Genomic DNA, 12,996 nt, shown 5'->3' with positions numbered 1-12,996 from the left:
GCCATCACATCGCTAAGAAGAGTTAGTGAGCTTCAAGCCCTAACAATTCAAGAGCCCTTCCTACAAATTCATGCTAACAGGGTGGTGCTGCGCACCAACCCTAAATTCATGCCTAAGGTGGTGTCGCAGTTCCACATTAATCAAACCATAGAACTGCCAGTTTTCTTTCCAAACCCAGATTCAGTGGCAGACCGAGCACTGCACACCTTAGATGTTAAAAGAGCTCTCCTGTATTACATCGACAGGACAAAAGACTTTAGAAAGACTAAACAACTGTTTGTTGCCTTCTCTCCACAACACAAAGGCAACCCTATTTCCAAGTCGGGTATAGCCAGATGGATTGTTAAGTGCATACAAATCTGTTATCAAAAAGCTAAACGCACTTTAACAGTTCCCCCAAGAGCGCATTCCACACGCAAGCTAGGGGCATCCATGGCTTTCCTAGGTAACATTCCTCTAGAGGATATATGTAGAGCAGCCACATGGTCCACCATACATACATTTACCAAACACTACTGCGTAGATGTACACTCCAAACAGCAAGCCGCTGTAGGACAGGCTGTTCTCAAAACTGTCTTCCAGACTGCTGCAGCTGGCACGGGCAACCGCCGCTAAGGAGGTAACTGCTATTTATTCTATGCACAGATATGAATTCAGCAGCCCACATGCCTCGAACGGAATATGCTACTTACCAGTATGCATCTGTTCTTGGCATGTAGGGCTGCTGACATTCATATCGCCCACCCTCCTCCCCGGTGCCTGTCGCAGCTGTAGCACTCAGAATCATTTTCAGGCATGGTCATCACTTTCAGTATTACACTCCATCTCTGCCACAATGGCGAAAAACAATCTGGGGATGGAGTCGATGCCCATGCGCACTGTAGTCCAGGGGAGGAGCCACCTATCTCGTGATACTTCGAAGACTCTTCCAGGACAACAAAGTGCAATCATCCGGACCCAACACTAGGCGGCGATCTATGCACAGATATCAATGTCAGCAGCCCTACATGCCAAGAACAGATGCATACTGGTAAGTAGCATATTCCTAATCCCGCGTGTAAACCCATGATGAATGTATCTTAAACTAGGTTGGTTAATGATTTCACCACAAACTTGTTAATATTATTAGTCTTATTAGGAAAGGTTAACTTCGCAAGTCTGAACAAAATTTTGTTCTTCATCTTGCTCCATCAAAGGCATGGGCGGACCTAAGCTGCCTGTTTGGGATGTAGGGGGTGATCAGAGAGTGATTGATGATGGCTCCCCTTCTCCAGAATGCGCGGTGGACAATGCACATGCTCTTAAATTCGATTCTCTTCCTGATGGGAAGCCAGTGGAGGTCTCTTAGTTCAGATTTTACAGGGAGGCGGCGGGGAATCCGGGGAAGGGTTCGTGCGGCACAATTCTGGATCACCTGGAGCTTGTTTAGGGTGGTTTGGGGAGCTCCCAAGTAGAGGGCATTTCCAAAGTCCAGCCGGGAAAGGATCAGACCCTGAATCATAATCTGTCTTGCCTTGAACAGGAGGAGGGGAAGACTTTTCGGATGAGCCTGAGTAAACCAAAGCAGGTGGCTGAGAGTTTGACTGCTTGGGGGTAGAGGGTAAGTCCCCAGTCCAGCCAGATTCCCAGGCTCTTGATTATATCCTTTGCTGTGGGGGCAGGTCCAAGGGAGGTTGGCCATATAGAGTCAATGGGGTTTTAAGGGGAGTTGCCTAACACCATCAACTCAGTGTTGTCTCCATTTAGTTTGAGACAAGACAAGGTCATCCAAGAGAAGACCGCTTCTAAGCAGCCCCTCAGGTCACTAGGCCGGGACTGGGGTTGATTCAGAGCCACCACTAGCGGAGTATCGTCCGCATAAGAGATGATTTTTACTCCAAAAGGGCGGACGACCTCAGCCAGGGGGCTCATATACACGTTAAAAAGCGTAGGACTCCTGGAGGAGCCCTGTAGTACACCACAGTTAAGTGGTTTGCTGGGGGCGATGACATTGCCCTTAAAGTCTTGAAAAGAGCGGTCCGATAGAAAGGACTCCAGCCACGTAATAGCTTTTGTCGCTATTCCCAGGTCGGGGAGCCTCCGTAGCAGGATGTTGTGGTTCACGGTATCAAAGGCGGCACAGAGGTCCAGGAGTATGATGGCCGCAGTGCCTCCTTGATCAGTAATCATCCTGGCTTCCTCTGTCACGGCGAGGAGGGCGGCCTCAGTCCCATGCATGGGCCGGAACCCAGTCTGGGAGGGGTCTAATAAATTATTTGTTTCGAGGAATTCTGTCGGAGTGTTATTAACATGTTTTTCTGCGATTTTGCTAATCCAGGGTAGTATGGAGATAGGTCGAAAGTTTCCTGGGTTTTCCTGATCCAGGCTTGCTTTTTTTAGGAGGGCTTTGACCATAGCCTGTTTCCAGCTGGGAGGGACAATGCCTGTAGCGAGAGAGGAATTGATCAGGTCAAGAATAATGGGGAGAATTTGAGGGGAAATAGTCAGCAGACAATGGGGGGGTGCTGGGTCATTAGGAGAGCCTGATTTGACCTGCGTCATGATGGATGGAAGAGTGGTGGGGTCTAAAGGAGGTAGGCTTTCCAGAGGAACTGAGGGTTGGAGGCCTACATCCCCGTGCTCAGTTAGTGAAGTGGGAGGGGGGGGGTGAGAGGGAAGGAGGAGTAGATGGTGTGAATTTGTTTGTGGAAGTACTCAGCTAAATTATTACAGCGTGATTGGGCATTGTGGGGGTCTAAGGGTTTTTTTGGGAGTTTAAGCAAGGTTTTAGCGATTTGGTAGATTTCTTTAGGTTTTGAGGCTGATGCATTTATTTTGCTTTCGAAAAAAATGGACTTGCAGGACGCCTATTTCCGCATCCCCGTCCTGCCGTCCCACAGGCGTTACCTACGGTTTTCGGTAGGCCACAAGAATTTTCAGTTTACCGTGCTCCCCTTTGGCCTTACCAACGCCCCTTGGGTGTTCACGAAAGTGATGGCGGTGGTTGTAACTCTTCTGCATAGATCAGGGGTTCCAGTCTTCCCCTATATTGACGACTGGCTGATGAAGGCGGGCTCGCCCCAGGCTGTTATGCAGTCAGCTGTGGGTTTTGTGATCAGCAGGACTGGGGCGCTCAAGCAGTGCAGTTTGTAGTGGGGGGCGATGGATATGATCGTGAAAATAATAGGACGGTGCTGCCAGTATAGAGGGGAACCCTAAAACCTCTTTGAGGAGCTAGGCGGGAGAGGCCTAGGCACCTTACAAATATACAACAGGTACTGGGCACACATATAGTCAACAGTTCTGATAACACAACAGTAAAAAACGAGGTCGATTGACACCGGTGATATGGTAGAAACAACACGTTAGCTTTATGTAGATCTTTTCTTCAGATTTTACAACGCCAGCCAACCCGTATTTCATCAACAGGGCGATACCTGTGACTCATCAGGGTTGAAATGGTGTGGCTCAGAATCAAAGGACCGGTGATATTTCCAACCCAGTCGAGGGTAGTTAGGGGTCGTAAGTACGAGGCAAGAAATTACAATAGAGGGGACGCAGTCGGGTTAGTCTGCGCTGCAGCGACCTCGGGGTGACGGGTCACGGCGGTGCTGTGGGTACAGATGGGTCTCCCACCTCCAGACTATGGTGAACCTCCTGCATTTGCAGGGTTTCACTATCAACATGCTGAAGTCACACCCGATTCCCTCTCAAAAGCTCCTTTTCATCAGAACGGTTCTGGATACAACGCAGTTTTGGGCTTATCCTACCGAACAGCAAGTCCGGGATATTTGAGCTATGATTCCGATCTTTCAGCCTCTGTCCCGGGTTTCGGTCAGAATGACCCTGAGGCTGCTGGGCCTCATGGCCTCTTGCATCCTGCTGGTGGATCGTGGCAGGTAGCATATGCAGGGTCTGGAGTGGGACCTGAAGTTCCAGTGGGCACAGCATCAGGGGAATCTTTCTGATTGCGTCTAGATCTCAGAGGGCACGGAACACCAAGTGCAGTGGTGGCTAACAAACCAGGATTCGGTCAGCAACAGATCCCTCTCCCTTCCCCAACCAGAGTTCACAATGGTGATAGACTCATCACTTCTGGGGTGGGGCGGCGACTTGAAAGAGGAGGAGATCAGAGGCCTCTGGTCTCCGGCGGCGTCCACATTAACATTCTGGAGCTTCGGGCGATTCATCTTGCACTGAAGGCATTCCTTCCCTCTGTCTGGGGAAGAGTAGTGCAGGTGTTCACGGACAACACCACTGCCATGTGGTACTGCAACAAACAGGGCGGGTGGGGTCGTTGACCCTATTTGATCGTATTGTCAAACGCCTGGTTGGGTTTTCCGTGATCGGTGTGCAGTATTTGCCTTTGTTTAGCTGGCAGATGCATTCTTTTCTGTAGTTAGTGGTTGATAGAATGACAATGGCTCCCCCTTTATCTGCCTCCTTTATGGTGATCAGGGGGTCGTTAGCCAGGGTTCTTATAGCCTCCATCTCTTTCTTTGATATATTATGGTAGCCGTGTCTACAGCATGTAGAAGTGAGGTCCTTTAGAACTGCTTTCTCAAATGTGAGGACTTCCGGCGGTACCATGCCTGCATGGGGAGTGAAAGTCGATGGGTTGCGGAGTCCCGTGTCATTGTTGGACCTAGGGGGTTGGTCCGTGAAATAAGCTCTTAGCCGGATCTTGCAAAAGAAATTGTGGAGTTCGCAGTTGGTCCGGAAGTTGTCAGTAGAAGGTGTGTGGACAAATCCCAGTCCCCGTTTGTGTATGATGGTTTCGATGTCTGATTGCACTTTGGTGGAGAGATTCACAATCAGTTTTTCTTCTCCTGGTGGCTGCATAGCTCCTGAGTTGATGAGGGGGTCTGGTCTTGCCATTGTACTTGCTTTGGTTGTTGATTGCCTCTTTTTCTTCTGCCGCGTCCCCTGCCCCAGCCTCTGTCTAAAAAAGGTTGGGGTTGGAAAGGGGCAAAGAGTGGTTGGGGGCCCTGAGGATATTGTGGGAACTGCCACAACTGTTGGCCCGGGAAGGATGGCGGTCCTTGATATGTTAGTCCTGATTGGTAGGCTGGTGGTCCGTAGCCAAATGTAGGGTTGCGTTATTGCTGGTTGTTACCACGTGAGTCAGCGCCGGAGGTACTACTTGATGAGTAGGTGCGTCTGCGAGAGTTGGCACTTTCGTCTGAAGAGTAATCTTCTCTGGAAGGAGTATAGCCGTCCTTCAGGTAAGGGTGCATCTCCTCCTTGCTGAATCGGGCAATGACCTTTTGTAGTTTATTGACCTTTTGTTGCATTAAAAAGTCCTTTGTGATCTCTGCCAGTTTAGCTTTAAATGCAGCATTAGCAATGGTTGCTTTTGGAGCTCCTTCTGCTATAGCGATCTTCGTGATAAGTTCTTCCGCTAGTCATTTGGCTGTTCTGATGACTAACACCAGAATGTCACGGGTATACTTCCAGGAGACCATTGACCATTCCTCCTAAATTGCTTATCTTTGAGGAAGATCCTGGGCGAATTAGTTACTATAAGGCCATTAGGGGCTAGATTAGCCCGCAAATATTCAGTCATTATGGTGCCATGCATAATGATTATTATAAGCTGGTGCTTCATATTTGTGATGGCAGTCCAGTCGCTGACTGGCACTTCCGCCATCCTGGTCGAGTAGCGATGGAGTCCGTAGTATTTCTGACACTGCATCCTCATCAAAGGCGAGTGCATGGCTGAGTTCCATTGTAAGGGGCGGGGGGAGGGGAGAAGGGAATGAGTGCTGGGAAAGAGTCTACGGAATCATAGCACCTACAGAATGACGTAAAATGGTCCCTCGGCTGAGCCGCTGTGCTAAGTATTTGAAAGAGAGAGGGGTGGGACCAGGAACCGAAGTTTAAGCAGGTCCTGCACACGTGGCTCCGAGGAGACCGTGAGGCAAAAAAGGAGGGTGCAGTTCCTAAGGGGGGGTTGAAGGGAAAAAGGGAAAAGACAATGCTTTTGTCATGTTGCCCTCACACACCCCGAAAGGTGTCATGCTTCATCATTGGGCCTTGCTCCTCGTCGGGCCGGCGCTGCAATGCTCAACGGGCTCACCGTTTCCACGGCTCTTTGTCAGAGATTTTTTTAAAGGAAGCCGTTGACCCTATGTCAAGAGGCTCTCCTCCTTTGGACAAGGCTGAAACATCAGGGCATGTCTCTGGTGGCTCAACAACTGGCAGGTTCCCTGAACGCCAGGGCGGACGAACTTAGCCACAGGTGCATGATGGATCACAAATGGCGTCTTCACTCTGAGGTGGTGCAAGTTCTCTTTTTGCAGTGGGGAGAGACTTGGTTAGATCTATTTGCCACCGAAGAGAACACGCAATGTCAGCAGTTTTGCGCGTTGGAATTTCCAGGGTGGCACTAGCTCGGAGACTCTTTTCGTCGCGAGTGGAGTTTCGGTCTTCTATACACCTTTCTGCCTATACCACTTCTGCCCAGAGTGCTGAAAAAGATAAAGCTCGACCGGGCCAAAGTCATTCTTGTGGCTCTGGATTGGGCACAAAGAGTCTGGTACCCTGAGCTCTTGAACGTGGCCATCCATCCTCTGATCAGACTGCCTCTTCGGAGGATCTTCTGTCACGGCAACAGGGGAAGGTCCTCCACCTGAACCTGTCCAGCCCCCATCTCCTTGCGCTGGGGGTAATTCTAAGGTAAGGAATCTATCACGAATATATGTCTGTTACAGATATATTGTTACTGAAGGGAAGTAACTTGTTCTTCACGCCCATTAACATTGAAGGGTGGAGGGGGTCAGTTTGCATCTCATTGCAAATATTCACTTTGTGCTTCTAGGAATTTTAGAATCACTCACACTGTAAATGTTTAGTCTGGTTGCAGCACACTTCAAAATAATTGTGCTGTGACCAGACCCATTGTGCATCCGGTGGTCCTATAGCCAATGTGCAACCAATGCTTAGTTTGAGTGACCTGGTTACTGTGAAGGATCTCCCAGGCCCCAGTGTCTCTTCCTATTTGTTAAATACCAATCCTCTTGTGACGGCATGTTGTTAGCTTGCGATGGCCAAACTATGTAGCTTTGCTTGCAATTTGTTTGACTATCTTTAGTGCAAGTCTCACATATTGCCAGTTTACTATTAAAATCAGAGGGCTAAATTATATTTTGTAGATATTAGATCTATTTCTCCTAAAGTTCACGTTTAGACTTTTGTTGACAGTTGTTATAAACAGTGATTGTTTATAGTGCTGATTTCACAAGATTGGTTTGGGGCCACTGACCTGTTCTTGTTTGTTTGTTGTTGATTATTAATATAATCTTTATATATGCATACGTCTACATTCCATTTAAATTCAAAGCAAGTCTACCCTTTGTGGCGCTTATATCCCTCATGACCTAGGTAATTTCTGATTGAAAATTGTGTTCTGCTTTCCATCTCCTCACCTAGGAACTGCACACCTTATTTAAACACTTCCATTTTTATGGCACACAGTATGCGTACCTGTTTTTCAAAGTTGAAGTTGTCGGTTTTACTGTAATTTTAGTGTACTTTCCATAGTTATATAGTTGGCACCGGTGTTATAAATGGAAACCATGTGTGTTTTTCTTAGTCTTTCTTAGTATGTCCGACTAGTAAATTATAAGATAACTTGCCAAATGTAGAAAAGTGATTGATCTTTCAATACCATCTTCTGTTATCATAATAAAAGTTAGAAACTACAACATAGAAGATGAAATTCTCTTTCTGTAAGAAGGCATGCTTTTACCGAGGCACCTCCTACCTTGGCAGAGTTCGAGGAATTCCACGGAGCTCCGCGAACTGACAAAACAACTCTGCCACGCTGTACGGAGTTCCGCTAGCGGTAGAGTGCGTTACCTTGTGCCTTTCTCACTGATGTTTAGTGCTGGGTGTTTGTCCCACACTGTAAAATCAGCGCTAACTGCATCATGCGCAGCCCAAGAAGCCGCTGCTTCTTTCTGCTGCTCTAGTAGAAGTTCTACTTGAGTGGCGCTTCCTCAACGTGAGCAGGTTTCTCAACACGAGTGGTAGCAACCATCCGTGACTGCCCGCGTTGGTAAATGTCGTTGGGAAGCGGTCTCGCTTTGGATTTCCTGCGCTTGACAACTTGCCATCGGTGAGCGCGCGCGAGGAAAAAACTCTGAAAACTCTGCAGGGCACAAAGTGCGAAAAAGTCTGCAAGCGGAGTTCACTCACCAGGCCTACTGCTACCTTACCACAGCTCACAAGATAGATTTATAAAACATGGATGCTACATCAGCCTTGCTTCTCTAGTCACACCGTTTCACAGAGAAAAGTTATTGTCAAAAAGTGAATAATTTCTTTTCAAGGAGACTTGCATAACTATGGAGTTCCCAATCAGACAAAGGTGGTACACAAACCCATCAATGAGACATAATATAAAGATTGAGATTACTATGTACCACAGTTCATCTGGGTCAGAGTAATATTTTGCTTAATACCTATTTTGCCTTACTTTTTTGATCTTATCAGCCTAATGTACTACAAAAATAAATGCACGCGCAAAGAGGGGCTTTGTGTCAGCCCTCTTCATCCATTGGTCTGCCAAACTGTCATTCACATTTTGCTTCGACTCACCACAGCATGCATCAGTGGTCAACTCACTACATCTATGGGTTCTCTTGCACAGAGAATAATGGCATTTTGCTGGATGACGTGCACATCCGCCAAAAATAAGAAGTGAACTTCAGTGGATGGGCTGGTGGACAACACTTTCTTTGCTAATGCTTTTTTCGTGTCCATTCTTTATCGTTTTAGGATTTTTTTGTCGTCCATGTGTCTAATCTTTGTCTTCAGATTACCTTAATTCAAAGGCAATCATACCTTCTTTCCACTAATAAGAATAGTTTTTTTCTGTGATATGCATTAAACTAAACTGTTCCCATGTGTGCTGTAGGCAGAACTGCCTGCCATAAAATACTACACCATTATATTGAAAGTATTTGCAGTTTTTTTTATTTGCGTTTTTATTGCAATCATAGGATTACCATGTTTAGGTGGCATGCATTTTTGTTCCTTCTCTTTATTTTGGAGACAGGTGCTTGCAGGAAAATAAAAATATTTCATCAACCTGTCGAGGCCAGACATATAGGCTTTGACATAGCTCATCTCTCTTGCGTTCCCTTTCAACCCTTTCTCCTCTTTGGCACCTTTTGGTCTGCCTTCTTTTGGTCTTTTTTCAGTTTTCTATCTTTTCAGCTTTTATTTCCTCTTCATTCCCCTCTTTGTTCTTTTCTATAGTTCTTATCTGCTTGTAACTTTTCAGCTCTTATTTCCTCCTCTCTGATCTCCATGTCATTTTCTATATTTGCTTGCTTCCTATCTTCTCTGCCTTTCTTTTAATTTATCTACACTTCGTGGTCCAATTTCCCACTTGGCCTACTTCTCCCCTTCCTGTTTTCTCTCTTGATCCACTCTTTCATTCTCTCTACTTCTCTCTTCCACTCTTGCCCGGTCAAAGTCTCTTTTACTTCAAACTAAAATGTAAGAGCACAATCATTAAGCAATGCCATGAAACAGAAAGAATAATAAAAGACAAAAATCAATGTAACACAGGTTTTTGTTTGGAGTCATGACCTATTTTAGTTCTGCTTTCCAAACCCATGTACTTGTTCGATGTAGACGTTCTAGGAAGAACCTGTAACTGTAACGTTATGTTGAAGCAACATGTGAATGCAATTTGATTTTTAAGTTTCAAATTTTTATTGAAGACTTCCAGGTTGAGACTGTTGCCTTTTTTTCTTTTCTTGTGGAATATGCTTGCAATAAAACGTACACAAATTCCTTTCTTGCTAGTTATCGAAGTCCAGGCGTATTGGCTTTTCCATTTCTGGTTACTTGTCTAATTTCAGTTTCTAATTTTCTCTGTGGATTAAAAGAACACCTGTGATTCCCAAAACTTAGAAATTGTATATTTAGTAATACATTGATGACATGATAAGGCTGTGATTCCCAAAAATGTGCAATTGTATATTTAGTAATACATTGATGACACGGTAAGGCTTTTGTTGCAATATTGAGGTAATCGTTTCTGCTTTTTAATGTGGAAAATAGTGACCTTATACCAGACTTCTTGGTGCGTAATTGAGGTTACTGAAAACAAACCCAGACCATAAACATATTTGATTCCTCAATTAAAGGCGTCTTCGCTGCTTTGTTGTTACTTTTTATATTCATGCATTTTAATCCTTGGGGGATTTACCAGTTGTTGTTTTATCCTTTAGGCCCACGGTGGAAGTGGGAACTTTAGTTGGTCATCGGCTAATCAAGCAGTGGCTAAGGTTACTGTGAAAGGTGTTATGACTACTGTGAATGATGTTGGTTTAAGTGTCATACAGGCACATGATGTTCAAAATCCTCTACATTATGGAGAAATGAAGGTGAGTGTGACCATCTGTTGTTTAACTGTCCTTGCTGGAAAGTGCTGAGCATTCATTTAAAATAATCCATGAAATAGATTAGTATTGGAAAATATAATTTAGTTTTGCTTTTTAGAAGCATTAATTTGGAATATATTTCCTTTCAATTTGTTCTGTACAGTTCTAGCATTGCTATAAATAAAAGTGCATTTACTTGCAATTGAAATTCTGTATTATTAATACCCTTTGCAAATTGCTTATGGGCATACATTTAATTTAAGAAAGTTTATTTTGGATTTCGTGTAAATTTGCCTGATGACTTTTAAAGTTCTTCTAGTAGGAAATCGTTCCATGGCACATTAAATGTGTAACAACCATTCTGATGCGAACGAAAGTAATGACATTCCATGTTCAATGTGAGTACAGTCGCCTACACACAAGCTTGGATGACAAGAAAAGGAGATGGCTTTTTTATTACATGAATATTCATGTGATGGGCATGGAGCAGAGAATCAAGACAGCATGACCATCTTTAGTGTGTCTGAGTAAAATTATCTTATAGCAGGCCATGAGGTTTCAAACCTCAGGTAATTTTCCACACCTTGACACAAATCCCCAGACTGTTCTGCAGAATGCTGCACTTACATTTGGTCATCTACAGTAGATGTGGTTAGAGACAGCGGTTCTCCTTTTGTCATTTGTTAGAAATGGGATTTCTGGTTGGCCAGGGCATGTGCCAAATCCAGGCAGAAACCACGACTCTAGTCAGGGCAAAGGAGTTACACGCTGAAGATAACCCCTGCTTACCCTCTTGGTAGCTTGGCACTAGCAGTCAGGCTTAGCCCGGAGGCAATGTGTAAAGCGTTTGCGCAACACACACGCACAGCAGCAACACACTAGGCACACCACAAATGAAACTCCACACAAGGTTATATAAGAATTAGCCTTCATATTATCCAAAACACATTAGAATCATAATCCCACATATATACTATACCAACTGGCACTAGGCAATATTCACAGGGGATTATATACTTGACAGGGCCAATCGAGCCACAGTCAGAACCATCACAAGCACAAGTAGTTGAAATAAAACACAACCAGTTACTACTGGTACAATAATGACTTCAGCATTATATCTAGCAACATGAACCCATTATGTCTGCATCACAGGAGGCATAAAACTCACATTATGCAATAGGCATCATAAGCATAAACACAGTATGCAATAACTCACAATTAGAAGGGCCCCGTAGTGACACTCCCCAGGTGCATACATCAACTTAGGGCCTTGCACCCTATCAACACCATAAAACTGACCTCAGGCCAACTAGCCTTCTGTGGGGCTCAAATGCCCTTTGTCCAAAATGTCAGGGCTTGCAATCCTAGGGTTTTCCAAGTGGCCCTCTGGCTGCCAATGCAGAAAAAGCAAAGTGCGCAATACGCTGGGGCAGAGGAGTGCATCTCACTCAATCAGAAATGAAAAATGCCCCACGTTGCAGCTGCCCGCTCTCTCTCGCGGTGCAGCTGTAGTAATTAGACCTGGCACCACTGTGCCTGGGAGCCCCCTTTACTGCGACTCGTCTGGCGCCATTATCAGGCACCACATTGCGGCACGAAGAAGATCACATGGGCACCCACCGTACCTTTCAGGTCCCCCTCCGGGACCTATGGAGCCAGAATTGCCCAGAGAGAAATTAGACCAGGCCCCGGTTCCCCTGGGAGCATCGACACTGCTCACTGTTAGCCCCACTCACTGGGGCTCTTTGTCGCTGCGCCGTGCCTCCTCCAGTCTTTTCCAACATTGGGGAAGCTCAGCAGTGGGAGCCCTCGAGGCTCCGGTCTGGCCCCTCCTCTTGGGCCTTCTCCCCTTCAACCCCACTCACAAGGCTCTTCTTGGCTGCTCGCCAGTGCGGGGTAGGCTCCCGCCTGGCTTCTTCACCCAGATTGGTCAACAGACCTCGCAGGTGGCCCCGTCCACAACCAGACGTCCACAACCAGACTGCCTGCCTGGCTTCTGGGTCGCCGCTCGTCTCGGCCGCGGCTCACTCTCCTCACTAGAGTGCGGGGTAGGCTCTCGCCTCTAGTTTAAAGACTCTTGCAGGGTGGGCTCCCCCTCCCATCAGCAGCGGCAATGCGGGGTGGGCTCCTGCTCTAAATAAGCATAAATGCGGGGTGGGCTCCTGCTGAAAGAGGCATAAAACAGTGGGTAGGCTCCCGCTTGCAGTGACATCCAGAGTGCGGTGTAGCCTCCTGCCCAAAGTTGCATAAACACGGGGTAGGCTCCTGCTTCACTCGGATGGCGTGTGGGGGAATCCTCACACTGGGATTCCCTCTGGATGCTCCTGCAGCTCAGCGCTGCACAGTATAAATGCTCCTCTCGTCCTGGAGTAGCGCAGCAGGGGCCAAAATGCAGAACTCACAAGGCTATTGAACACCAGAGTCCAGAGGGACACAGCTGGGCCCAGGCAGGCCAGCACACAGGACCCTCCAGCAGGAAGGCAGTCCCTCATGGTGGTTCCTCCTGGGGCCCAACAGCAGCAAGTCCTCAAGCAGCCCAAGGAAACACACCTTTACATGGGGTCACCGCTCCAATATTTATACAGCATTTTCTTTGTCTGCCCTGGCACAGGGC

The 12,996-nt window shown here is 46.5% G+C and overlaps 1 protein-coding gene across 1 annotated transcript in view; it reads left to right on the top strand.

The window, feature by feature from the left end:
- The window catches only part of NUP210 (nucleoporin 210), a 519,503-nt gene that overhangs the window by 234,987 nt on the left and 271,520 nt on the right, over positions 1-12,996 (top strand). Inside the window, exon 12 of the mRNA XM_086939009.1 lies at positions 10,227-10,382. Within this exon, the coding sequence (XP_086795135.1) occupies positions 10,227-10,382 (156 nt within the window). The remainder of the gene's footprint in view (positions 1-10,226; positions 10,383-12,996) is intronic.

The sequence above is a fragment of the Lissotriton vulgaris genome, chromosome 9, assembly GCF_964263255.1.
Source record: "Lissotriton vulgaris chromosome 9, aLisVul1.2, whole genome shotgun sequence".
NCBI classification, from domain to species: Eukaryota; Metazoa; Chordata; class Amphibia; order Caudata; family Salamandridae; genus Lissotriton; species Lissotriton vulgaris.
The sequence above is the reverse complement of the archived record's forward strand: the minus strand, read 5'-3'. Positions and strand labels throughout refer to the sequence as shown.